At 38.2% G+C, this 27,046-nt stretch overlaps 2 protein-coding genes across 3 annotated transcripts in view; both read right to left on the reverse strand.

Annotated features, from left to right (window-relative positions):
• The window catches only part of LOC132708587 (protein trachealess), a 110,027-nt gene extending 107,552 nt beyond the window's left edge, over positions 1-2,475 (reverse strand). The window contains exon 1 of the mRNA XM_060680983.1: positions 2,170-2,475. Within this exon, the coding sequence (XP_060536966.1) occupies positions 2,170-2,396 (227 nt within the window). The 5' untranslated portion in view covers positions 2,397-2,475. The remainder of the gene's footprint in view (positions 1-2,169) is intronic.
• Positions 2,476-4,610: 2,135 nt separating this feature from the next.
• Positions 4,611-27,046, reverse strand: part of LOC132708773 (uncharacterized) — a 54,903-nt gene continuing 32,467 nt past the window's right edge. For both annotated transcript variants that reach the window (XM_060681335.1, XM_060681336.1), the window contains 13 exons: positions 22,849-23,049; positions 16,289-16,429; positions 14,597-15,270; positions 14,311-14,524; positions 14,030-14,244; positions 13,837-13,972; positions 13,474-13,770; positions 12,982-13,081; positions 11,777-11,964; positions 8,655-8,818; positions 7,816-8,026; positions 6,923-7,206; positions 4,611-6,364 (listed from right to left, as the gene is read on the reverse strand). In XM_060681335.1, the coding sequence (XP_060537318.1) occupies positions 6,115-6,364; positions 6,923-7,206; positions 7,816-8,026; positions 8,655-8,818; positions 11,777-11,964; positions 12,982-13,081; positions 13,474-13,770; positions 13,837-13,972; positions 14,030-14,244; positions 14,311-14,524; positions 14,597-15,270; positions 16,289-16,429; positions 22,849-23,049 (3,075 nt within the window). In that variant the 3' untranslated portion in view covers positions 4,611-6,114. The remainder of the gene's footprint in view (positions 6,365-6,922; positions 7,207-7,815; positions 8,027-8,654; positions 8,819-11,776; positions 11,965-12,981; positions 13,082-13,473; positions 13,771-13,836; positions 13,973-14,029; positions 14,245-14,310; positions 14,525-14,596; positions 15,271-16,288; positions 16,430-22,848; positions 23,050-27,046) is intronic.

Consider the following 27,046-nt stretch of genomic DNA (forward strand, 5'->3'; position numbering starts at 1 on the left):
TGAAACTACCTGCTGTTATTATATCTTAGTATATCCTGAAATTTGTGGTGATACAATAAGAAACAAAGAAAAATATTTTAGAACTGAGGTGGCTTGTGCTTGATAAAAATCCATTTATCACCTGCTACTATATATACCGAAAAATGACCATAAAACCTTAATTAATGTTATTGTGAGAATTTAAGTTCGATAAAGGAGAGGAGGTATTTAAATCTAATTGAACGTTGAACAATACATTTGAATGTATCATTTTGTTAATCGCCGTGGCTTCCAATAAATTGAATTTTCTACCCTTTGTCGCTGTATGTAAAATATCAAATTGTCGTCAAAAATTTGTTTTTCTGTGTTTAAGTGTGTAGCATAATTAGAATCTAGACTATTTTTTGAAGGATCTACCTGTTTGTCCAATATACATTTTAGGACAAGATCCGCATGTCAACCTGTAGACACCTGATTTTTGGGATTTTGGATATTTCGTTTTATTGTTTTTTAAATATTTTCCTATTGTGTTGTTAGTTCTGAAAGCTATTTTTAAACCACATTTTGACAAATGTTTTGAAACTTTTTCACTAGGTTCTCCTTTGTAGGTAATTGTTTTAAACCGATTAGGTTTCAGACAAATAGAGTTTACTGTTGTCTGTATTAAGTTCTTTGTTGTAATTTTCTGTTGAGAGTGGCGTATTAAGAAGTCTGTGTAAAAAGTGCGTATAAGGGTGATTTGAGCTGTTATGTATGACTATGTCCGCGTGTGAAGGTTTATGACACATTTTTGATCACAATTTTGATATTTTGCATAGAGCCACAAAAGGTAGAAAATTCTATTTATTTGAAGCCACGGAGATTAACAAAATGCATTGCTTAACGATCAACTAAATTTCTCTCCTTTATTGAACTTAAATTCTCACATTCTCAATTCTCATTTTCCGGTATATGTAGTAACAGGTAGTTTGTAAATATTACATTTGATAAATACACGGTGTCGTGAAAATCTGAACTTTTAGTTCTTATTTTTTTTTATGTGTATCGATTATCTTGCTGTTGTGTTTATAAAGACATCGACGCCGCGGGTAAGTAAGTGCTTCCCCGCTCAACTCATGAATATCCTCCGATTTTTTATAATGCACCGCGGTGAGTGTCAAATGGGAATTTCGCTATGCATAAATCATAATATCTTCTGCGGATTTCTTCGTTATTACGAAGCAGGTTCCCGCGGGAGTATGATTCGTTTTTAAATTATGGTGTTTGGAACGTAGTTTAGCCGTTTTAAAAATTTCCACGTATCGTACGCACGCGTATCCGATCGGTTTAGTCGGAGAATAATTATATAATAGCGCGCTTTATATTAATGGAGATCGGTTGTTTACGCCAACTGCTCGCGCATAAAATTCATTCGGTAAACGTCTGTGGTCTAAGAGTTCGCTGGCGCTAAAATTTGCCTTAATTAAATTTGAAATAGGATAAGGTCGGACGATTTTATTTAATAGATAGAATTTCACGGATGCGAAGTCGGTTGTTCCGCGTTTCGTATTAAAAATAGGAAATAAAATATTATCAATACGGTCTTGTTATCTATGTTTCCGCCAGATTAGGCCACCACCTTGTTTTTGTTGTTTTTGTATTGTTTGTGCATTGTAAATAATTAACACCACTCTAAGTTTAAGTTTTCTAAGAAGTAAGATAAGCAGGTGCATAAATCTCAACGGTGTTACGGTGAATAACCGATTTGAATTTCTTATAGATTTTTTTTTGCAGAAATACAATTAATAGAAGATCAGTAAGGAAATTTAATACGAAACGCCGTCATTAGTTAGTTAACCAGCAATTCCTCTGGACTAGTTTCTTAGTGTTACATTTGGGGTATTGTAAAAGTGACCAAAGCAGAGGAGAAAGAGGAGGAAATATGTATGATTTTACGGTGCATTAGATCTGCCGATAGTTTCAAAAAGCAAGAACGAGCTTTCGAAACGGCGTATAGTATAGGAACGTTATGGCAATGGTTTGACCGTTCGCACGTGCCCATAACGACATATTTATCACGTGGCGGCCTATTAAATACAAATGCGCAACAAGTGGTCGTCGCGAATTCGACGTACCGATCATCAATCCTCATAATGATATCGCGGGCACCGCCGCGACTGATGCAGGAGAAGGTGGTGCGCGTTTACTTACCGGTAATAGGGGAAAGCTTGGGGCATGTGCAAATCCATCGGCGTGGCGGGGTGGTGCGGTGCACCGTACGCGTGGTGTTCCCCGGTTTGCATGATCGAAGCCGCTGCCGCTGCAGCCGCCGCCGTGTGGTGGTGCCCGAGGACGGCGGCCCAGGGCGATGAGCCGAAACCTCCCGGATGATCCAGCTCGAAGCCGCACCGGGAACTCACAGACGCACTAGGGTGCATAGGCCACTAGGACACTCACGTGCACTCTCGACGATTGTCATTAGCAGAGCGGCGACACCGGTGAGGCGGTCGAAGACAAGTTGCGTTCACACTGATATAGAACTATCGGACGTGGGGACGTTTTGCCGTGTTACGACGAACGCGGACTCACGGCCATTGATGGGCAGCGGCCGACGAAGGAACTCAATGAGCACGAAATCCGCGGGGCGGAGCCGCAGGTATATCGCCGATCACGTGACCGTAAGTGCTCCGCCCGCCGGGGGCCGCCTCTTCGGATGGCGAGGCGCGCGCGTCGTGACGGCAACGACGCCCGACGTCGACCCCAAGCGCGGCGTGCACGTCGTTCTTACACTGCGGTCCCCCCGGATCATTTGACAGCGCGTTCTTGTGTTTGCGATTTCCGGTGTCCGTATCACGGCTGGGATCTCTCTTAAAATGGTATTCCGAGGTGTCCGGACCGTTCGGATACAGATTTAAACGCCTTCGAGCAGACCAAAAGCTTGCGTAAAGTTCTTGGATCTGGAATTTTCGTCTAGGTGTTTCAGTGAACGCAGACGTTAGCGTATATGACGAAAACAACAATCTCAAGTGTGATGGAGACACATCGCTCAATATACGAAGACGTGAGAAAATGCCTATGTATCATTGGGAGATTTTTGATATTTTCCCCATACTCAAAAAATGGAATCGTGAGTTATGCAATTGGGCAAGTCTACTATTTGGGAGATTCTGGGAGTATTAATAAAACCTATATCAAAAAAGAGTTTTATCATTCGTTTTAAGTCGTTTCAAATTCGACAATCGTGTTGACGCCCACTCCTCAATTTTTTTTTAGTCTACGCTTGTTCTGCCGCTTTCCATTCACCTTCCGCTGGTTCTTCATGAATGAATTTAACGTCGTGCACAATGCCGCTGTCTAGCTCGTTATGAAAATATTCCCGCGCGATATAAAAAGGTCTCCCGTCTAAATTATTTTTGTTTTACGACTGTCTCGTTTCCTTTTATCAAGATAATGCAGCTCGTGTTCCCTAGTCCGGACCGTACAATATCATCTTCTCAGCTTATAAGCGCAGCTCGTTGCCTGTCATAGACGTTTCGGTGGCATTAATATACCTATAACATTTCCACACCCACGATATTTGTCGTTCGTTGAATAATGTCGTAATTCTTCAGTCGCTTATCTACCCGCATTCGACGTCAATGACTGGCAAACGAAGCCACGGCCGCCATCGTCGTAGCGAACGTAAATAATAAATTCATTTTGCTTACTTAAAAATTTTACGGGCGTATTTTCCACTCATACACCATCGGCATACTGAAATTCGTCCGCCTGTACTTACGTCTTTGTTGAGTCGCCTCAACCCTCACCTTTCTTTGATGTCTCTCCCGAATTATTTATAGGCATGAGTTGCGGTTTATCTTTTTTTTTATTACTTTTTGTTTTTGTTAGATCGTTCGAACAGAAATTTGCATACGTATTTTCCGGTCCTCAAAATTGGTTTTCGCATAATCGTATAATTTTTCCGTGGTGCGCAAAATGCCGTTTCTTTTCTACGATTCGTCGTTGGTCCATCGGAAATGCCGTGGCACGATCGGCAAATGAATCGACCATTATCATGCAGCCAGCATCCCCCAAGTATGTAGGTCACTAGATTAGTGCGTGGGGTGGGTTAACGTGAGATAAGCGTGAATAGTAATTTCCCCGGAGAGACTCGCAGATGTCGAGCCCTAGACGTCGACTTTTTTTTTTTTGATTTACTTTACCGTCAAAAATAAAAATAAATACACTGCGGCTATCAATTTTTGAAATTTATAATATACGTATGTACATTTTGAATAAAACATTTGACCGCTCATATATGTAAATTTGATCGCTGGCCATTAGATGCAACATCCGGTGGCAGTGACACAACAATTCAAAAGGACGATGTACGACAATACCGAGAACAGGCAAACCCGGTGGTGTCTACGTATATCGCACGTCCACCGTGGTGTTTAGTATGCAAGGGTCGACTTCTGTCCCGAACGTTGGTCGTGCCGCCTCTCTCCTCTCGCTCCCCCCGACGTCGAACGCAATGGCGACCGTTGCTGATAAAATAGCCGGGCTGTAGCATCTTCAGAGCGGTCGCGGACAACGATTGTTTTTAAATATGACGCGTCACGAGGTTTTTTTATTTCGGACGGGGCGTTAACAATGAAACTCGACAATAAAACCAAAATCCTTTATTAATTTATTTACTCCACATAAATTTGGCGGATTACAAACGAGTTGTTATTTGGCGAACGAAGAATGTCCGTTGCTCTCCTTCTGTCTCTTTTTTAAAAAATAGTTTCTTAAAAATCTATACTATAAAAGTATAAAGTACTAATGTTAAAATTAAGTCGATAGAAATAAAAATGCATGCATTTAGAAAAATAAACTGGTGTCTACAATAATACTCTGCCGTATGTACAAAACTTAAAAAAATTTTGGCCGCAGAGCTCAAGGCACTATGCATTTGTGTATAGTAAATCAAACTATTAAAGGAATAAAAACAAGGTACAACTAAAAAAAAAAAAACAAAACAAAATGCAGGTTAAAGTAATTTTGGGGATTTTAATTTTATTAATTTAATTTCAATCTGTTCATTACTTTAACTCGCTTCTCGATTGAAATAAAAATAAGTCGGCGCAGAATAATTGTCATAAATATATCTCTAGTTGATTGTTTTTTAATCGCCGACGCAATTCAAAATAACAAAAAATAAATCCTAGTTAAATACATGAACATGCAAAAGCTGGATAAATAATCATAAAACATGTTAATGATCGACTGACTACTAAAAATGGGGGTTAACATAACTTAACTTATTTCTGCTATCGCATGCTTGTAAATATATTATAAAATAATCGCAAAATTATAAAATACGCGAAAGTTTAACCAGTAAAAACCGCGTTAAACGTTAAGTCATCTTGTTGTTCTAAGTTCCATGTTTAACAACTTAATTGGAACTGCGGGTGTCAAAACCTCTTCTAAGTGTCAGTCTCGATGAGCCGAACTCATCGTTTGATTTTCGTGGCCACGGATAGTTTGACCGAATGTAGCGTTATGTTTTTACATTGTGTTCGTAGTTTAACACAAACGCAAAAGATATAATAAAAATGCATTAAAATCTATAAAAAGAAAACAATAAACAATAAATTATGTTAGGTTGAGTCCATTTCTTTAAAAAAAATACTGCTGGACATTTTCTTTCAATCTGGTTATTAAACCATACCTGTTACTTAATTATTCAGGAACTTATTTTGTAAACAAAAACATTACTTTATATACACCAAGTAGCAATATGCTACATCATATGTTTCTATTTTTTAAAAATACTATTTTTAAGCGTCCGATTAAATTGCTATTTTGGTACAGAGTTTTAAAAATATAACAATGACCCAAAATTCATCTAAAATGCTTTACCTTAAGGCGAAACGAAATTATGTCAAAGGTCAAACAAAAGAATCCGGAACGATTGAGAGATCGCGAAAAACAATGGCAGTAATTTTAAGTGTGGCGGTTATTGCGGAATATGCTTTGCACAGATTCTTTTATCATTGATTTGTCCTATTTAATTTAAAAATAAATCCCACTCTACAGAAAAATATTAACCGTGAAAATAATCCAGTGGTGTAAAAACATTCCACTGTTTTAAGTACTGTAAATAAAATACTATTATAATTTAGTTTCCGATTATATGGGTGGTCGGCCTTCATAGTGCAATTTCGGGCTAATGGACCACGAATAATTATTCATATAATCGCAACACTGCGGTTCGTATAGACAACTCAGACAAACGAATGTCAATATAACGATTTGAAATGCCAAAGACGCTTTGAAAAGACGCTTGAACCAAGTCGATTTGTCCGGATCTTCGCCTGGATCATCACCATCTCCGTCTGGCTTCTCCAGCTTTTCCACCTGTTTCTCTTTATGATGTTGTCTGAAAAAAAAATCATGCATACAATTCATTATTCATTATTGTTTCCAAACCGCGGAGGTTGTTTAGAATCACCCCGTCATTTAAATTTCAGGGTCTACATTCAAGACACGTAGAGACGATATAAATTTAGTTTTCTAGACCCATCAACTTTATGTTCATAAACCGCGTTCGATAGTTGCGGCGGAATCCATGTGTTTGCATATCATTATCATAAGCCTTCGATTCCAGTCTAGAGAATGTTTTGATAACATTTAAATTGTATTCTCAAAAATTAGTCTTTTCCTTAGGTTGCAACAAAGTGAACGCAACGGTGTAGTCCAATAAAGGCCGTCGAGTTGTAGATTGATTATTATTCCGCGAGAGTAGACGCTTTTTATTTTTCACCGGATGTAGTAAAGGACTACCATCAAAACGTGTCTTTTTACGTTCCCTCGAAATTTTCCTACTCGCGCAACATTGTAACGCACACAATCTCTCCTCGTAAAAAATCTATCAGCCGATTAGTTTTCGAGATTTTTATAGCAATTCGAAATGTGATTTGCATTCCTATAAACTTACCCGAGCCTTTCTAAAACCGGATGCGAACAAGCGGCGGTCCGGACGATCAAACTTCTACAACGCAGTTGCAACGCTTTCAGTTCTTCTTCCGTGGCGTTAAGTTTTTCTCTCATAACCAGTCGGGCTTTGGAGTCGGGAGACAGTCCCACTTCCAATTGCCGTACCAGTCTACGGATAGCCGCCAAACGACCTTGTCTTTCACCGATCTCGTGTTCCGAACCTTCATCCGATATGCCGCTGTCAGAGAACGAACCTTCCGTAAGCAATTCGGGCAACGGATAACCCTGCAACCAAGATCGACCGGTGTGCCTTTTTTATATAACATTTTTGCACTAAACGCGTCTAAGTCGGAAGCGTCGCCGACAAATAAGGACCGTCGACTACTTGGTATGCGTCGCGACGCTTTTCATTAACGTAGCAACGGCGTCGGGCACTTTTGATTCCGTGAATCCCGTTTTCGGGTCCGCGTTGCCAGGTTTCGCATTTTCCGTGGCCGCAATAAAAAAAAAAAGCAAACACGGAACAGAAAGCAAAGAAAAATCGTTAATTTCGTCGAATCCGCAGTTGTAGTTATACCGTTAAGTCGCGAATAGCCAATGTTATTCTATAGGTTTGCCCTACATACGCAGACAGGGTGATGCGTTATAAGTCCCCGGGGGAACCGGGACAAAAATGACCGGTAATAATCTGACTATCTCCTTCCGAGTACGGTAGCCGAACCCTCGGGATACGGAGCGAGGATCCGATATTAAATTTGTATTTTTACGCTGATTCCGTAGAACATTGCCGCGGACGTGATCGGAAAGTGAAAAATTCCGGGAGTCGCGATTAACGATCCGGAAACGTATAACCCCGTGGCAGTCGATTCTTTCGTCTTCGCTAAAAATAATTACCTGGTAAGAGTTGGATTCGGACAAGAGTTTGGCGACGTCCCGCACGCACGTCGCCGTCTGATCCGTAAATTGACCGTTCGTCAGTACCGCATCCAACAAACGTATCGTTTTTCCGTCTTCCGTCAGATCCTTTTGCAACTGCTCCAAACGGTCTTCGAGCATTTTCCACGCCGGCAAGAGGTTCTCGATTTCGCTGAGTTTGTTCGACGCCCTAAAAACAAAATCGAACGTTGCGCGTTAAGTCATTATCCGACACCCAATCGAGGAATTTCAACATCCAATAGAACGGCGGACATTTGGAATACCAATCGACTCTCACGCACGGTACATACATATTACCGTGCTTTTTCTATTTGGCCAACGTACTTTGGACGTCTTAAATTTACTAAACACGTCGCCGTCCGAAATCGTGAGGAAACTTAATCGTACAACCGTCGGAAAATGATTTCGATGTCCCGTTATATTCATTCATGTATTCGAGTATGGTTTTTTGCACACGTTGAACGGCGTTCAAATGTAATTACTACCTCGGTTAATTTTCGCGTGAACTCATAATTCCGAAAGCGTATGTATCCAAACTGACGATCTTGGAAGCTGCCGCGTTTAGACATTTCCGAAACGAAAATGTTTTTGTTATAAAATATGTAAATCCGATAGGTAGAATAAAACAATTCCTCAATTAGTATTCTAAAGGGATATCTTTCCGACTGTATGACGGCAGCTGCACCCAAAACTGACGTGTTTGGGATTTTAAAATCGCGTTAAATCTGTTTTTTATATAATGTTTATTCCAAATGTCCGACGTAGCTATGCACATTAACAGCATTTTGTTCGCTCACCTCGTCTTCGCACTATCGAACAATTCGTACAGTTCCGATATGTCCGACTTTAAGGTGGACTTGGTTAAATCGTCGTAATTTTGATTTTCCAATTGAAATCGGTGAACCACCGCGTTGAGAGACGCCAGTTTTGCCGACTGGTTTTTGATCAATTCTAACGTTTTCTGTAAAACAACCCAACCCGGGCGTTATTACTCGGAAGATAGCAAACGTTAGAAAAGTTCTTAAAAAATTCATGCAACAGTAATAGAACGCGTTTATTTCTATCATTGAAAAGGGTTTTGCTTTAACGGTCGTAGTTACCGCCTTTTTCTTTATCACTTATAGCTGATTGCAAAAATATACGAAGACCCTGTATGTATCAGTCCAGCGTATACGTTTATAAAATATGCAGGCCGGGCGTAAATTTATTCTTAGACGGCTGACGAGCCAAGTTGCATTTCCGGCTGTCGGCAAACTACCCGACGATCCCCCGGGAGAGTTTCCAAGTTCAAGAGTATCTTATAGGCCAACTGAACTGCCGGTCATTTCGTCCGAATTATATTACCGTCCGCATGTATGTATATAAATTACCAAGGTTTACGACTTGGTCCAGCAGAAATGTTACTTTCGAAGTTCATCGTGCTATTTAGACGATTTGGAAAGTATATATATGCTTTTGTACGCGACTGTGCCGAATTCGGATCAATTGATTGTCCGTTGATTGCAAATAGGATTACGTCGCAATACCCGGCATACGCATACAAACGTACGTTACAGGAATTTAGAAAACTAAATCTGTGATCCGCACAGTGGCGTGCGGTTCACTGATGAGATGGAACCGCTCGATTTGCTGTGATTTAAAAAAAGAAAAAAACGACAGAATCACTTTTGTTCGATGATTTTGTCGTAAAAATAATCTTGCAGTCTACTTTGAAATGAACAAAAATTCGTATCCGCCATTTTCAAAATAAATAAGAATTAAAAGCAGATTTTCACGAAATTATGTATTTTTACACGACAATTGTTTCGACAACACCGTGTCTTTATCAAATGTAATATTTACAAAAAAAAAAATGACCATAAAACCTTAATTAATGTTGTTGTGAGAATTTAATTTCAATAAAGGAGAGGTATTTAAATCTAATTGATCGTTAAGCAATACATTTGAATGTCTCATTTTGTTAATCTCCATGGCTTCCAATAAATTTAATTTTCTACTTTTTGTGGCTGTATGTAAAATAAATATCAAAATTGTCCTCAAAAATGTGTTTTTCTGTGTTTAAGTGTGTTAAACGCTGTTTTATGTTCATTAATGCGTTTCTTAAACGATCTACCCGTTTGTCCAATATAAATTTTAGGACAAGATCCGCATTTCAACCTGTAGACACCTGATTTCAGTTCTTATTTATTTTGATAAATGGATTTTCATCAGGTAAAAGCCACCTCAGTTCAATCCGCCATTTTGCCTATTTCTTTGTTTTCTCGAAGAAAGCAAATTTCGGTTTTATCTTATGTAGAAAAGTTAGAATTTGGTTCGGAATCTCCTTAAAAAAAATGTTGACGTGATTCAAGTACGTTTGGAAATTCAAGGAAAAGTACGATTATTTTTTTACGTATATTGTACTCCCAGAAATGTTGCGTTTCTGTGGGGTGGTAAAAGCAGACTCGTGTCGGGCGCTGCCGGGGCAGGGTGTACGTGACAGGACTTGGAATGGCGGACACGTCCGGGTCTTAATCTTGCACCGCGGATACGGAGTACAAATGCTGTCCGCATATCCCGGTTTTTGGGACAGGGCCGTATCACTTCTTACAAGTTTAAGGACTTTGCGAGATTACGGAAGTTACGATCATTTTCAAACGGTAACGGGTACCGACAAACTTTTAATTCGATTTTTCTTTTTTTTTGTTCGGAAGATTGTATATAGTGTCGTTTACGTACCAGCGCGATTCAATACGATAAGGAACAAATAGTAGTAGGAGTTTGATAAAAAAAATGGCATAATCGAAAATCGTTTTATAAAAGACATAAAGTAATCACCATGCTGTAATAAACTTAGCAGATTTCAAAAAGCGTGTTTATCACACTTTTTGTTGTGGATTTTTTAAAAATCGCGTTCGTTGAAGAAGCAAAGGTTTACTTATTAATTTAAGACATACTCATTTTCCTATTGGTTTTCCATTTGCTTCCTAGGGGCGTGACTTAAGACATCTTTAATTATTTTTGAAATTTTAAATTTGCAAGAAAAAAATGTCGCTTGTCGACATATATTAGAGTTATTGCCACAGTACCGGGAAAATTCTTTTTAACTGTACTAGGTGTCCAAGTAAGGACAACGAAGTACGGTATTAGGGAACCGTGCGATCCTAGAAATTAAAAAAAGATAAGTAAGAGAATATTCTGGAAAATATTTTCCAGTTTTTCGTTATTCTAAAAAAAAAGAGCTTACCTTGCCACCAGAAAGCATTTTTTGACATATGACTTTTTTCATGTAATTAGATAGTTAAATATGGACCCAACAACCCAATGAAAACCGTAAAATATGAATAAAAGAACTCTCAAAAAAAAAAGCTGGATTTTGGACAAAAATGTTCTCTTTACGGGGTAATTTGGTTATTTTTACTTTAAATATCATTTGGCATCCTAAACAATAAATTGACGTTTCATTTGATAAATTAGGGATAATTGGACATTAATAATAACCTGTAACGTATCAACCTTTTTTTTGAAAGTTAAGTTAGGATCGAGATAGTGAGGTGCGGTTCTCGCTGGGTTATTGCGCCTTTATTTTTTCTATCTAATGACTTAAAAAAATAGAACTAAAGAAAATTATTTTTTTTGCTATTATGGCAAAGTAATCGCGTCACACATAGCGAGAAGGATAGCCCAGAAAAAGCTTTTTTTAACGACTTCAAGTTTATTAAATTTGGTTAAGTTTATTAGAAATATGATTTATTTAAGAAAGTTGCTCCCACCAGGTAGAGAAGGCAGCATTAAAAAAAAAGATTTGAATATATTAATTTGAATATTATAAATTTTTGTAGAAACCGAATTTTAAATTTCATTATATCATTTTTTTTTTCAAATTTCTAGGACCGTTCGTTTTGGATAAATAAAACCTTGTAGAAAAAGTTTCACTTACCTTCCAAACTTCGATTTCGTTATCAAAGTCTTCAGACGGGCCATCTGTATTACTTTCTCTTTCGGTAGTATCTGACAGACCCAACGACACGATGAACGCTTTTAACTCAGATATTTCTTTTTGCAGTTTCTTATACTCTTGCGTTTTTGCACTTGTCATATTTGCACTTCTCCATTGGCCGGATAATCCTGTAATAAATAGACAACGGTCCAAGATGACAACGTGGACTGCTAACGTTTCGATTCCAACGAATATTAATAACATTAATTTACATTTAAGCCAACAGACTTTCAGCAAAATTATTAAGCGTTTCTCCCAGCTCCAAACCCACACAAGCGAGAATAAATTAATAACTGAATCGTAATTTTTATACCGGGCGTGAAGAAATCATTTTGTTAAACTTTGGTGGCTGATTTTACATAAAAAATTATGAAGAGGATATGTATTTCAGATTATGAGCCAAATTATGTTAGGAGTTCTCAATTTTGGTAAATTATTTTCGTAGCAGCCGGTCACTGATGACGTCACAACTAATCCCACGTTATTTTTTAATGTGTTTTATGGCTGTTAGAGTCAGTTACTGTAAGTTTACGCTTGCAAGTTGCACAAGATTATGTTTGGTACTCACCGGGACGCACTAATTTTCGAACTATGTTTATCTTGTTTCTATATATAAAATAAAGAAAATAAAAACAAAGGCAGAGTACAAACTAAATGCTCTAACTTCAAAAATTTGATTTTTTATAAAACTATTGCAATATTACAATACTTACCGATCGTATATTTTGGATAACTAAGCAAGCAATCTTGAGATTTACTTTATTATAATCGGGTCTAGAATATTTTCTAAAATATCATCTTCCGGGCGGTTTAATCAATAGGAGAAAGGTCGGAAAACTATAAAAAGCGGTTTAAGCAGAAAACATTTAATGCAAAACCATGCTATTATAAGCAAAAAAAAGTGGCATATAAAATCAACGGAAACAAATAAATTCATGCCAGTTAACTATACATAACTACTAATATCGTTATCACAATGTTTGAATTAAAATACAGAATGGAAAAATTTGTCTATGTTATTTTTAACTTGCGAATACGTTTAAATTTGCGCATTACGTGTACAATAATCTCTACGACTTTCTTAACAAAAAAAGACACCAGAGAAGTCCAAGTGCAGGAGAATAATATTGGAAACCATGTCCTACCTGTGGTGATAGCTTGGTCCCCCGCGCACATCTTATATTCTTCTGAAGATTCGGTGATATGGTTCAGAAGGTGCCGATCACAGTTTGGCAGGAGTGCGTCCTGGAAATAATTGTAGACAATAAGTGGTACTTCACATTATCCCCGATATATAAATCTGATCTCAAAAGGGTGGACATTAGGCAGCACGAGCAGCACACAAGAAGGGAAATGGTTCTTGGCGGAAATATCGGTGTAAGCAGTAGAGAATAAAAATTTTTGTTTTATATTCCGAGTATGTAATCGATCTCATTTTTAACTAGCTGCCTTAGTCCCTAGCATATAATCTGGATTAATTTATCTGAAGTACCCGACATCTTTGTTCCCTAGCTAGATAGCCATAGTGATTATATTCGTAGAGCTTAGAAAGAGCTCTATCTTAGCCGCCTCTGCCATCTTATCTACGTTCCTACCATAAATTGATTAACAGCGGGACGATAGTGCTAGAAACTTACCAACTCGCTAGCGACCATTAGTCCCTCCTTGACATTGTCGAAAACCGTTTGAGCGTACTTGAAACCACTCCGTGACTCGTTAATCAGTTGCTTTAAACTTTCTTCGTCGCTATTCGATTCCGCGGTCGGTTGGACGGGCGCCAAAAATTTCCTTTTAAACTTGGGCGACATATCGGAAAACGCCGACCAATCCGATTGGCTGTCTATGAAATTCCGATAGTCTTCGCCAAAGTTGAGCAGTCTCCTTGCCGCATCCGAATCGTGAGACTCACTGTACGGTTCCGACAAATAATTTTCCTGAAAATTGAAACGAACGAGATGACTTGGACTTTCGATTAACCGAAACTAAACGCAGTAACCCACCTGGTAGTTGTCCCACGCTTCGGATAACGAACTCGACTCCGTTGCGTTTAGACTACACTTGCCGGGACTCTCGTCCCGCATATCCGTAGGGGGCGCCACATAACGATACTTGAAGCTCGACTTTGAATTTGACACTCTGTATGCGGAAAGGGATCAAAATCCGTCCAGAACGGGGGTCAGTATTTCTTTTTACCTTTTCCGAGCGTCCTCGTCGCTTTCAGCTCCGCTGGTTGTAGAAGTTTCGCACCAGATGTGGGGACAATGATGGACGGCTGACGGATCGCTGGTCGAATGCCTCTCGTGCGCCGCTACGGCTTTCAAACTGTATCCGGAAAACGAACCGGACTTGATCAACGGACCTCTAATAACACCGGAGCTCGCCGCTAGATAGCTGTCCGATTTGCCGAACTGAAAGCGACAGGTCCAATAAAAAATTATTGAAAATCAGAGAAACGCGAACGACCGTATGCTTACCGATGGCCTTTTCTTCGCCCTCGACTTCTTCCTTCGCATTGGTGACGTCTTGTCTAGGACCATCGTCGGAATTTCCTCGACGGTCGACGAGGTGGAATTGTTCCCGTTGACGCCGAATCCGTTGGCGCAGCTCGTCGTGGCGAATCGATCGAACAATTTAGGCGAGAGATTCATTTCGTGCAACGCCGATTCGGATATCGAGAAACCGCTGATCCTGCAAAGGAAGGAACGCCGCATACAAACCAAACGAATAATCCCGACGACAGGTAGCGGATCATTTGCTTACCCCGCGGTTTGATTCAGTTGCGTCGTACAGGATCTACACCACGCCCTATTCGCGGTTAATTCCAAATTCGACGCGTTGTGAGAACCCGAACCGATTCCGTCTCTCAACGTCATGGTGCTCGTATCGACGTCTTCCGACGTCTGCGACTCTCGTTCGTCGTCTTCGCCGCTGGCGTCGCAACTATCATCCGGCCGCTTCTCCAAACACAACCACCTGTTTACCCTCGACATCTTCAACGAATTGCTTCGTTCCTTCCTACACTTGTCTGGACTAACTAGCTCTTCCGCCCTTTGGACCAACATTCTGATCGTGTCTTCCGGTATCGCTTTCGGTTTCGGCGCGATATCTTCTTCTGCGCATTCGATTCGACGGTCGTTGTAATCGGTCGTTTTCGTAAAGGTCCATTCTTCCTCCGACGTTTCGTCCAGCGTACTCGTCTGACATTCCATCCCGGCGTTAAATTTTTCGACTTTGTCCATGTCAGAATCTGTGTCCTCGTGTTTAAAATAATACGTCGCCAAATTGGGAGCGGTTTTGTTCGATTGGGTAAATTGGGACGAATCGGCGCTTAGTGAACCGGCGCCATCTATTACGTCTTCGATTCCGCTTCTCGTTTCGGCTAAAATGTTCTCGTTCATCACGCCTTCATTTATTATGGCATCGACGTCGTCGTCCTGCAACAAAAAGGAATGACAGACAAGTGAGTTTCTGGAAAAATACTGGGAAGCAAATGGGACGCTCTACTTGTTTTTGTTCTTACTTATTAATAGAAACTGCGCAGTTAAAACGAATTAAGTTAAATAATTTTTTCAAATCTACAAGAACTGTTGCTATTGTCGAATTCAAGTTGGGCTAAATCTTTCCTATAACCATAGGAAAGATTTTTGTTTGGTTAGTACAATTAATAAGAAATCACCCGACCCCTATATCTGTCCCTATAAATCAGAACCGCAGATGTAACATCGACACAGGAAAGCCGTCTTCCCGCATAATACTCCAATAAACAGTAAGAGGTGTCTTAAACTTGGGTCGGTCGGACCGAGATTTGAAATCCTCATCTAGGAAAACACACAACAGGTTAATCACTCATCTTTTCTAATATGCCAAATCAATTCAAACCGTATCTCGTAGATACGTGCAACCGGTTGTAAGTAAGTGATTTCAACTTTAGACAAAAAACGGTTTAATCTAACGATCTGCTTCGGGCCAGGTACGTGACACTTTTCAGATATGCCCGATCAGTTCGAACCGTATGTCGTAGTTATCTGTAATAAGTAGTAAATGATTTCAGCTGTAGACAACAAAAAACGGTTTAATCTGACCATCTACCATTAGCTTAATTATACTAATTCGGCTGCTAAATAGAATTAATTCCCTTCAATCTAATTGTTCTTCTTCCGACTTGGCAAATAACTTTTCTAAAAAATCGTTCTTATTTGCTTACTACTACTACCACCCATGAAACCAAAATATACTAGGATGTCCAAGAAAGGTCTATCATCCATGTAACGGCGCATTCATTGCATCAAAAAAATACCATACCATTACCATAAGGTAAACCTCACGTGATCATGATAGATAATTAATTCAAACGGATATGACAGTTGTTAAGAAAACGCCCAAACAACGCAACCCGACGGGTAAATGTATGGATTTAAGGATTTTCGTGTTTTAGAGATGTTATTTGTTTACCTCACTGGAATAAGAATCTTCGAACTGATCGGGGCTGCGATCGCATTTGCTTAGGTGACCTTTGCCGCTCAGTCGAGGGTATTTGGAAACTGGCTCTCTGTAGCAATCGCTGTCTGATTCATCCGATGAAGTAGCAGAATTCTGTAAAAGTTCACGGAGAGTTACTAAAGAACAAATACGAAATACCGAACAGCCTTGCTTCCATTTTATCAACAAAGTCGCTTCTAAGCTAATCAGGAATCGAAACCGACCGGTTTCCGGCGTATATTCGTCAAAATTATCTATCGATCCGCATTTTAATCGACGTCATCTGAGTTTATCCGTTTTTCGAATATTTATCGTTGCGGTGCGATAAGGGTTTGCAGTTCATTATTTTTATTGTTTCGGAAATTCGACGAAATGTAAGTTTTTCATCAGAATCTGAAAGTAAGCTATAGAACTGGCCAATTCTGGCGTGAAATCGATAAGATTTATGATATAGGCACCCATTCTCATTATCCACGGGATGCATAATTTGCATCATCGCGACCATAAATGTACATACACATCACGTTTTTAGGCACAACCATAAGAAAGTTGCCCACGCGGAGTGCTATCTATCTCTGTTGGAGATTAGTTGCTAATAAATGCACTAAAATCGGTCGTCGCTACGTGTGGGTCTCGCCTGTTAATGCAGATTCACATTCTCGATGAACCTAACCCACCGGTCCCACGTAGGTATCAACTTTTTCCGCGCCCATAACCTTCTAACCCTAACCTAACTTAGTCCATAGCGCCAAAGTAACCGAACCATTTAATAGCAGATCATTCGCCGAAGCGCACAACAAACACGAATTAGTGTCAAATTAATAGCAACTAAACGCGACATAAATATAGATGTACCGTAGAACGTAGAAACGGAAAATTAAATCTAATAATACACAACAAAGAGAAAACGAATACCTCACATCTGAATAAAGCGCAAGAGTTAATTGAATGTCTTTCGGGCAAAAGTGAAATGTGGCGGCTTATGTTTAACATTTAATAAGGAAGATAAATAGATGCATGACTCGCGATTGCGGATTAAGTGCCGTAATAGGCAAAACGAGCGCATTATTGGCATTTCTTCAATATGTTAATCAATACTTAATACTGATAAATAAATATACGCGTGCTCACCAAACGAACTTACTCGCATCGAACCGCACGGAAAACAGAGTACCTTATTCCCCCAGCCCCTATATTTTGATAGCCGAACGACACACGGGGTGTCATTAAAAGTTCATTACTCTGACTGTACATGCAAATCTATCGTTGTATCGTTTGAGTTACCAACATTAAACATAGAAACCATAGTGTTTTTACGTTGTTCAATAGAAAAATTACGAAAGCGAAGGGGTCGCGTTAACACGTTGGTATATTTTTAAAGGATATCCGGTGTGCATTTGGTACAATCCGTTGCTCTATAAACACGAAACGTTCCGATATAATACGGGAAGCGATAAATTTTTCAGCGTTTACGAATTAAAAGCGACTTTATATTTTAATTTTGAACTAACGGTCGATCGATTGCGCTTCCGCAATTTTTTTTCCGTATCGATACCGCCGGATGTGAGCGATTCCATTTTCCTACCAGACGCGTTAGAAAATTTGCCTTTAAGGAGCAATTTGAGCGGCGTTCGCTTTTTAAAATATCAACAGAGCACTTATATAAGTATCTGCAATTAATGATGCGGCCATTTAATTGAGTTTTCTCCTTTAGCCGATATATCTATCTAAATCATATTTAAATGCATAACGGAACATGCCCCACGTTTCTACAAAAAGTTGTAACAATATACTCTCCCATTAAAATAACTTTAACGCTCGTTGGTTAGTTTATTGCTAGAGATAAACATGTAGATAATAACTGCCTATTATTATCATACCAGTGTTGCAGGCTGCCAGATTTTTTCTTCAAAATTATACCAATTTCAAACTCAAAATGGCTTCTAGTAGTTTAGAAAGCGCTGAAAAGGCGAGAAGTAACCGGCCATATGTCAAGTGGTTTGTTTAGTTTTGCTCTACAACGTTAAATCGCCCAAAGAGTGAAAAACAAAAAAGTTCGCTCTATAAACTGAATTGCTCTTATTCACGTCGCCCATGGGCTGTAGCCAAATGGCGTATAGAACATTTAAAAGTATGTCATCCTATCTTTTTTTTTTAAACTTTAAAAATGTGCTAAATAATTTTTCCGGTGCCAAAGATCAAATATCAATCAAAAAGCCCCGTCACAATGGCCAATTATAGATGTACAAAATGAGAAAATGGGTACTGAATTCGCTGCAATTTGTTGCGAGAGATACGTACGTATTTATTTATTGACTGGGAGGTACGAACATAAATAATAAAAAGACACTACTTTCACTAATATTTCGATATGTAATTGTCTACCGATAATTCCGCGGTTGGTTTTGCGATATAGATTACCCTCCAGCAAAAATGGTTGCACAGTTAGAAAAATCCGGTCAGTGATTTTTAATAGTGATGATCTCATTGTAACGGTGTATAATTCTCGTCTCTCGACAGGAACCTGCGTATATTATACATGCATATCTACTTGACTATGATTAATTTTGGCAAAGCAACAGTATGGTGTCTGGTCTTATTCTATTTATCGAGGAAAGAAGATATAGATTGTTGTTAAACCAATTTTTCTAAAATTTCGACGGAAATTTAGTTCATAAAGCAATACCAACAACACGTAACGCTTTTCAAGTTTTACTTTGACAGCCTATAATTAAAAAATGTTGGCTCTCACCGGTTGGTTAGTTGAATCGTATAATTTTATACAACACCCGAAGACTGCTAAGATTTTTGACAGAGGCGTATCGATCGAAATAAAAACATGGTACCGAACTTCCTCGAAGAATAGGTATTTCCATAAAGATGCGCCACTGCCCATTTTTTTTACAGCGTACTCATTTATTTGTAGCACACCTTCCAATTTCTTTTAGCCGTTATTACGCAAGCAGTCTTCCATTATGATCTTCACGATTCTTATGATACGCTCCTTGGTTTTTTTTTATGTTCGCCTACCAAGAGATTCCGGGATTGCTTTTAACTGTAATCAACAATCTAAGATCTATTGTTGGTCGGTCTTCCGCGTTAAGCATTCGATTCCGACAATAAAAGACATTAAAATAATGATAAATTCGATTCGATGTGTTAGAGGTGCTTGTAAAACGAGCAAAAAAATGTGCCACCGTTTCGCGGTCAACCACTTAATGGATGTACCTCGTAAAGCTGCTCTAGTGTCATTGCGTATAACTGTACGGACTAATTGAACTTGTCCGTCCCGCTTGTTGGCAAATTAAAACAAACGAATAACTTTTCGTTACTTCTTTTTATAAAAATCGCCGGATCGATTGATTTAGCTCGTTCCTACAAACATAATTATTCATTGGGATTGTATAAATGAATATAAATTGAATATAAATTGCTTATATCTCATATTTGCCTAAAGTCAACGTTTGAAGCGGTAAAACAATTAAAGCATTTTCTTCATGTTTACGTGCAATTAACCTTTGACTTGGCGGTTTCATAAGGCAACTCGTACACGTCTTTATAACTTAACTTTCGGTCGCAACGCGACTCCAGGTTAAATTTCTCCGACCGCTACACATTATCGTTTCGCCATATTTAATAAAAAAAAAAAAACAAGTAAAAGACGAAACGTTTGCCTAAAGCTTGCGTTAACGCGAACGGTTTACGGTCTGCGTTACGGTACAAAACATTTCCAAAGGCCTAAGCTGATTCTCGAATAAAAACGCAATCGGGCAACGCGTTCTATTTACGAATAAACTGAAAAAATGCAAAAGCCTTGGGTTATAATTCAGTTAAATCGCGTTTATCTTAAATTATCTAAGCCGAACACTTTCACTATTATCATTTTTCGATATTCGCATCATTTAGTTTTGTTTTCCGGTCTCTAGACATTTTGACGCCATTTTTGTTGTCATCGCCACACGAAAGTATCCGTTTTTAACCGTAGAACGGGCAAAGAAATTGATTGAATATGATTCTAATTTACCGACAGTCGAAAAAGTACACATCGTGTCACCACGGTTTGTTTTTTATTAATATATTTTTTTATAAATAATCTTCGGACCATCTCGAAATTCAATGAATCTATAATTAAAACTGACTGAAATTAACTTATCGGTCGAAATCGCTGTTTGACCCTGACGTCTGCAAGTAGTATAACTAACGGAGTTCTGGGCCAATCGGTCCTTTGATACTTGGATTTAGTTGATTAAATAAAAATTGTTAAGCCCTGAAATTCAGGATAAGGAGAGTGACTCGAGTATCGTAACAATTTCGGAAAACCAAGCAAAAAGCGAAATAAAGCAATATTCACCAAAATGAGCAGATAAAAAATCAAATAAATAGTTTTCGGATAGTATCGCGAGGATTGTCCAACGACCTTACTGGAAGTCTGGTTATTTTTAGTCAATTTGACACGTTTTTCCCGCCTCAATAATGAAACAGGAATACGAAAAAAGTCATATTCGACCTATCCGCGGGTTTCATTTATTTATAGGTCTAAAAAATGCTGGTGTTTACCAATTCTATATTTACATTTAAAGGCGGTTTTAAGTTCGACCGGCTTCCGCTAAGTTCGAACTATTTTCAGTTTTCAATGACACCGCGGCCGTTTTGCCGGCGACATGTACAGGGTTTTATCAATGATCATTTCGAAGCGTTTTAAAATAGTTGCCATTTCATTCGCCGTCTGCATGGCTTGTTCACAAAATATTTAAAAAATCGGAGAACAATTATTATGGATTATTTTTTTTACTCTATATAAGTGGCGGATATGTGTTAAGTTAGAATTGCCACTCTCTAAGTCATGCAAAAGCTTGGGTCTCACTCTTGATTCGCAGTTGCGGTTCAGAGAACATATTACTAATAAACTAAGGGTTGCCTATGCCAATTGTCAGGGAAATCGTAAGTTGCTGTGTTCTGTCACAATTTAATCACTGCAGTGCTGTGTACGGACCGTGCCTGGATGCGTCCGATCGTTACCGTGTCCAGAAGGTTCGAAACGCCTGTCGAAGGCTAATTTATTGGGTAAGGAGGAGAGATCATATCTCCTCGTACCTTCGATGCAAATTACGAATGAGTTCCCTTTATTTCAACATCCTTAAAACAAAATTACCTTTTTATCTTTACAGAAAAATTACTCTTAACATATCAATACACAATTTGAATCTGCGTGGAAGACACCGACTAGTTATACCCCGTCACCGCAATGGCTATAATATAGCCATTTGCATTAACTCTATTACTAATTTTAATATTCAACGTTTAGGAATAATTTCAAAAAGCAGTTGTTACCTACGTACTAATATTAAGCTCTTCTACAAAACATGTGCCCCTTCCCTTTCCTTTCCTTCCCCCTCCGTTTCTTCACTTTTCTTTTCTTTAGAATTATGTGTACCTACGCTTGGCGCTTTCAAATAAATTCTATGAAATTTTTTATTATTATATTTTCGCTGTTAAATTGAGGCCTGAACAGTATCTAGAATTTCTAGATGGCTGCCCTAACAAGGCTTTTTGTTGATCATTATTTCACTTATTTAACTTTGGTTATGTAATTATTTCTATGAAACTTTGATGGTTATAACAATAAATGTATTATTATTATTATAATTATTATTTAAGATGCTATTAATCGTTTTTGAAGTTTACAAAATTGATTTTGTTTTTTGGTGTTAAAATTTATTTTTATTGATTGACAATTAATTGTACATTTTTTACGACAGTTATATATTTAATATAAGTATACAGTCAACTGGATAATCGGCCCAAAGAAATTTCTAAGATTTGATTTGCCTCGTTGCAACAGAATTTGCAATAAATTATGCGCGAATAAATGCATTAGTGGATAGCTGGAAACCGAAAGTGCGTATCTAAATAATACGACATTAAATCCTGTTATTAGAAAGCATGAACGCGAAACCTTCGAAAAAATTATGCGTGCCCCATCAGCATTTGAAAAGTTCTCGAAATGTTTTTAAAAGTGCCGCGGCGTAGACTATACGACATTTATATCGATGGCAGATAATGGCGGTAATTCAATTTCCTTTTCTTTGAACCTCGGGTTAAAAACTATTATAAATCATAACAATTAGTAGTATCTATCTAAATCTAACGGTGAATTTACTTTCGGCGCTAAAAATTATTAACTTCCAAGTAAACTATGCAACGATCCGATCGACTCTAGCGCAAACGACTTCCTTATTGTCCGATATTAGGAAGCTTTCAATTTTAATGGCTACGACCAATGATGTGATTTATTCCAATATATAGCTTTATCACCTTCGTCTATAATCAAATCGAAATGAAACGCTATATTTGACGTTATTAATATTTGTTTTCCCGATGGATAATTACACGTCGTTCAGTTGTCGACGTGATTGGCTGTGCGCAGCTTGATCGAATATCGTTGCAATCTCGGGATATTTCAGTTGCGAGTTACGATAGCGACAGGGTCTCATTTTCATCGGTTCAATATTACTGCCCTGCAAAATACTCACCCTAGTGTGTTGCCGTTTGGATAACGATTCTAGATAACACTGCCACTCCAAAGATCGTAGAAACAAAAGGTGCCAGCGTCGCTCAAGACCGTTCGCAATGCGTCTCGCGTTTGCCGTGTTGCATTTCGCATCAGGCCTTTTGCATAGTTTCACCACCGAACCAACTATTTTCCCGTGATTTTCTATATCACGATGCAGCACCTGAAACCAAAATAAGAACGATCACAATATTTAATACCCGTGCAATTTACTCGCCGACAGAGGAGATCGAACGATGATGCTGAGTCAGAAATCTGAGAAGCGCTGACTTTGTTTAAATTTAAGGCACGCGCTATCCTTAGAATTCAGATTGGGACGCTAAAAGTCTTTTGACGGATGCGTAACTGTATTTTGATAGAGTACTTATTAAACATATTTCTCCTTATATCGCCGTGAACTTTAATACTGAAACTTAATAACATTGCGCTGGCTATAACGCGTTAAAATTTTGTGTGAACGAACCGTGACATTTTGTGCGAGGCTTGTATTTACTAGGAAAGAAATTAACGTAACAGCTGCTTCTTTGTTTAAAACATCGGGGCATTCATATATAAACGGGCCTGCAGCTCTGGTATAGAGAACGACAGGCACATCAATTAGGTACCCGGTTTCGTCACAAACAATTCCTGCTCAGCGTATAATGAAAATTGAGAGGGACTTTTTTTCAGTGCAATAAGCACTTACCACAATGGTGCTTAAAACCAAACGAGTTAATAAGAATAATGCTGAGCTTTGGCGATCGGGTCACTATAATTGAGAAGCGGTTCTTGGTTGACATGAGATCTTATTCCGGACTGGGGTTAAATGACCAGTGTAACAAAGATTTATCGACTGCAATCAAAAAGTCGGATGATTGAAATTTTGAAAGAATTGCACTTTACAATGACAATCTCAATGCAAATAATTCAACAAACAACGAGAATTTTCAAAACACGAGCTTTCCCTAAGTTAATTAACAATTTAGTAAACTATGCGGAAACGTAAATACACGCAGCATAGAATGGCAACCAAAATAGCATTTAATTGAACATATCTTCGTTCGCAAACTGTTTGTTTATATTTGTTAAACACACAAACAAATTTAATCTGCCATGGCAGATACGTTCAAAAGATGCGGGACCAACTATCGCAGCGTAAATATTATTTGGCGTGTAGTGTTAAAAGATGTGCCCCAGTTTTGCGGTTAGTTCAAAACTTTTGGGTTATTATATAAATCTTGGAATATTTATAATGCGTTCGGAGGAGCGATTTATAATTTCTGCGCGGTACGCTTGCAAATAGGAGAGTCTAGAATTTAGGCCAGTTATTTTTGTGCCAACTGCTGTAGAAATAACAACGAACGTAAATAACGATAAATCAACGTATCGATATTGAAAATAATTTAATGAATTCTCCGGTTCATTTGGAACAAACCGTAAAAAAACGTTCGAATGTTCTGATTTATCGCAAAATAGCTGTAAATTATGAACATCGAGAGAAAGGGAATTCTCCAACAATAAGCGAATAATTAGCTGCATACAATATGCACTTAATAACACCGAACGGATGATGTTATACCACAATTAACGCACCTACCCATATAGCATTTGATTGGAGGAACACCTACGGCGCGGTATTGTAGAAAATTGAACGGGCTACCTGAAAGTACGCCATGATGCAATCACACTTTTACGACTATTTATGTACGTTAAGAATTTTACAAAGTTCGACAACAATCGAACGATTACTGTTTATTATTAACTAAATGATTTAATATAATAAAAAGGCAGACCGCTCGTCTCGATGACGTGTGACGTTTGCTGGGAAGAAAACGCTGCACTCGTTTAAAATGTGAGTAACATGTGGGCGTAATCGCTTCCTCATTTTCGACCTGTAACTTTGTCGTTCCCATTGTGAAAGTACAGTACATCTCAACAGTTTTAGATTTTTTTTTAAACGTTTCTATGTTCTGTACTGGCCTCAAGAAAGTAAATTTTATTTCCCGCTAGAGCAATTGATATTGACAAAATATTATTATTTTAACACGATTTCCCATTAGCACGCCTATGGCGGCACAATACTTTTTAACACTTGGAAATTAGATGACCGCATGCAAAGTGCATGCTAATTTTCGATCATTAAGACGAATTAATATTGATTTTGAACGTGTAATATGTCTGCTGTTCTAAAAAAATCGATTACAATGCCTTATTAATTAGGGCTTTATTGATTGGCCTGCTAATTATGAAGTTTCTATGCGTGGGTTGGATCGATCTGAAAGCAGTAGCTCACGATTGGTGCCTCCCACTAGCTTCGAAATGTGACATTTTTTGGGAATTTCTACGTGGTCGTAGGTTAATTTAATGACAAAAAAAGCACGTACGCTAATCAAAACGGCGCTTGGATTCGGCTTTTTTCGAATTTAGAAATATCGGCTGCGCCTGACTTATTTATGTATAAAGCAACCTAAGCATTGACTATGCCGATAATTAAATTTATTATTAGCCAATATTCTATTGTTTCAACCTAGGCGTTGTTCTGACATTTGTATGTTGAAGTCGGACTTCGATGACAGCAACATGGCAGCCAATTGATAATCGAACGGTATTTAAATGATATTGCATTGCGTGCAAATCCGTGATATTTGAAGATACCTACTTATTTAAGAGAGGACAATTTGCTTTATAATTGCAAAATAATTTTTCAGGAAGCCTGATCCCAAAAAAAAAAAATGAAAACGTCGTCCATGAAGAGAGTAAATATTTTCCCTTTTTTGTTGTTGTATTACGGAAACTTCAATAGCAATAAATAATACGCCACAGTAAAGTGCAAGAATGTCTAATTTTTCGACTTATAATGGTGCAAGCGAATTTTACATTCAATTTAATTCGAAACAAATGAAAGTTGCTGGGAAATTAAAAAGCGAGGTATAATGGACACGCGAGTTTGAAACGAAATTAAAACAATTACGAGATTATTTATAAGTATTGCATAATTAAGTGTAGATCGCGAGGTTTCTTTCTTTAGTTAAAAATAGAAGTGGCTGTAAAACATGGAACTTATCGAAGTGATTTGCCACTAAATTAATTTTAAGTGTGTATTAATTCAATACTTAATAGCGTTTTTACGATTTAGCATTAGCAAATAACGTAATTGAACTGAAACAGATATGATTACAAATTTGAACATCCGTAAAATAGAATAATTATGTTCTGCTATACGTAGTTTTTACTCTAAATGCCAGATAGTGGATAGTGCATTGGGTCTAATGATCGTTTCGTACTGTACTAACGACACAGTCATTTTCAACAAAAACAAAAGATAGAAATTGGTGGTGTGAACGTTGAAAAGACTGCGTCAGACGTTCGTGTTAATTTTATTTGAAACTGGATCATCTAATCAACTAGTCGATTATTTACTTCATTACCTTCCGCAGCTGTTTATACACGCAGTAAAACATCTCGTTTATTACGGCAGATTAACATTTGATTATTCACGGAATGATATGTACCGACAATGAAAAAGAAACGTTGGAAATTTAATGATGTACTCAACATAAATAATATAATTAAATTGAGAAATTCACAATGCCGCTGTTTGGATATTTGTTTGTGAAAACTTTCGTTTTTTGGGGACGTTCATATTTTTGCTTTTTTCTTCGAGACTCTTAAGAGTTGGTTATTGAATTCTTGAAAGGTAAATAGTGTTCGGTGTGTCTCGAGTAATGCACTACCACATCTTCCAGCAATAAATTTTAATGTTATGGTTCCAGTCAGTTCGTGCCGCGTGTTTTACTAAACTCCTCCCTCTAATAAAATTTACGAACTAAATATTTACGTGAGGAAAGCGTTCGGAAATAGAAACTAAAATAGTGAATTTCCGACGAAAATAATTTGCAGAGCACTGATTGCGGTATATGTAGTGAGCCACCTGAAAATAACGTGATGAAACGTGGCAAAACATAGCGGCGAAAATGAAGTGGCCGACAAACAAAATTATGATTATCGAAAAAGCGTCGGAAACACAACGCTGGAACGGTAAAAAGCAAAAAGAAAGTGTAAAATTGCGATTTAGAAACCTGCGGTGCTCGCTAGGGAAAAACATCAAAATTTCACGCCGTTATATAGGTGAGCGGATTTTGAAATTAATTGGTCAAAAACGCGTGGAAAGAATGCCGAAG

The sequence above is a fragment of the Cylas formicarius genome, unplaced genomic scaffold (assembly GCF_029955315.1).
Source record: "Cylas formicarius isolate icCylForm1 unplaced genomic scaffold, icCylForm1.1 PGA_scaffold_12__32_contigs__length_19106922, whole genome shotgun sequence".
Taxonomy (NCBI): domain Eukaryota; kingdom Metazoa; phylum Arthropoda; class Insecta; order Coleoptera; family Brentidae; genus Cylas; species Cylas formicarius.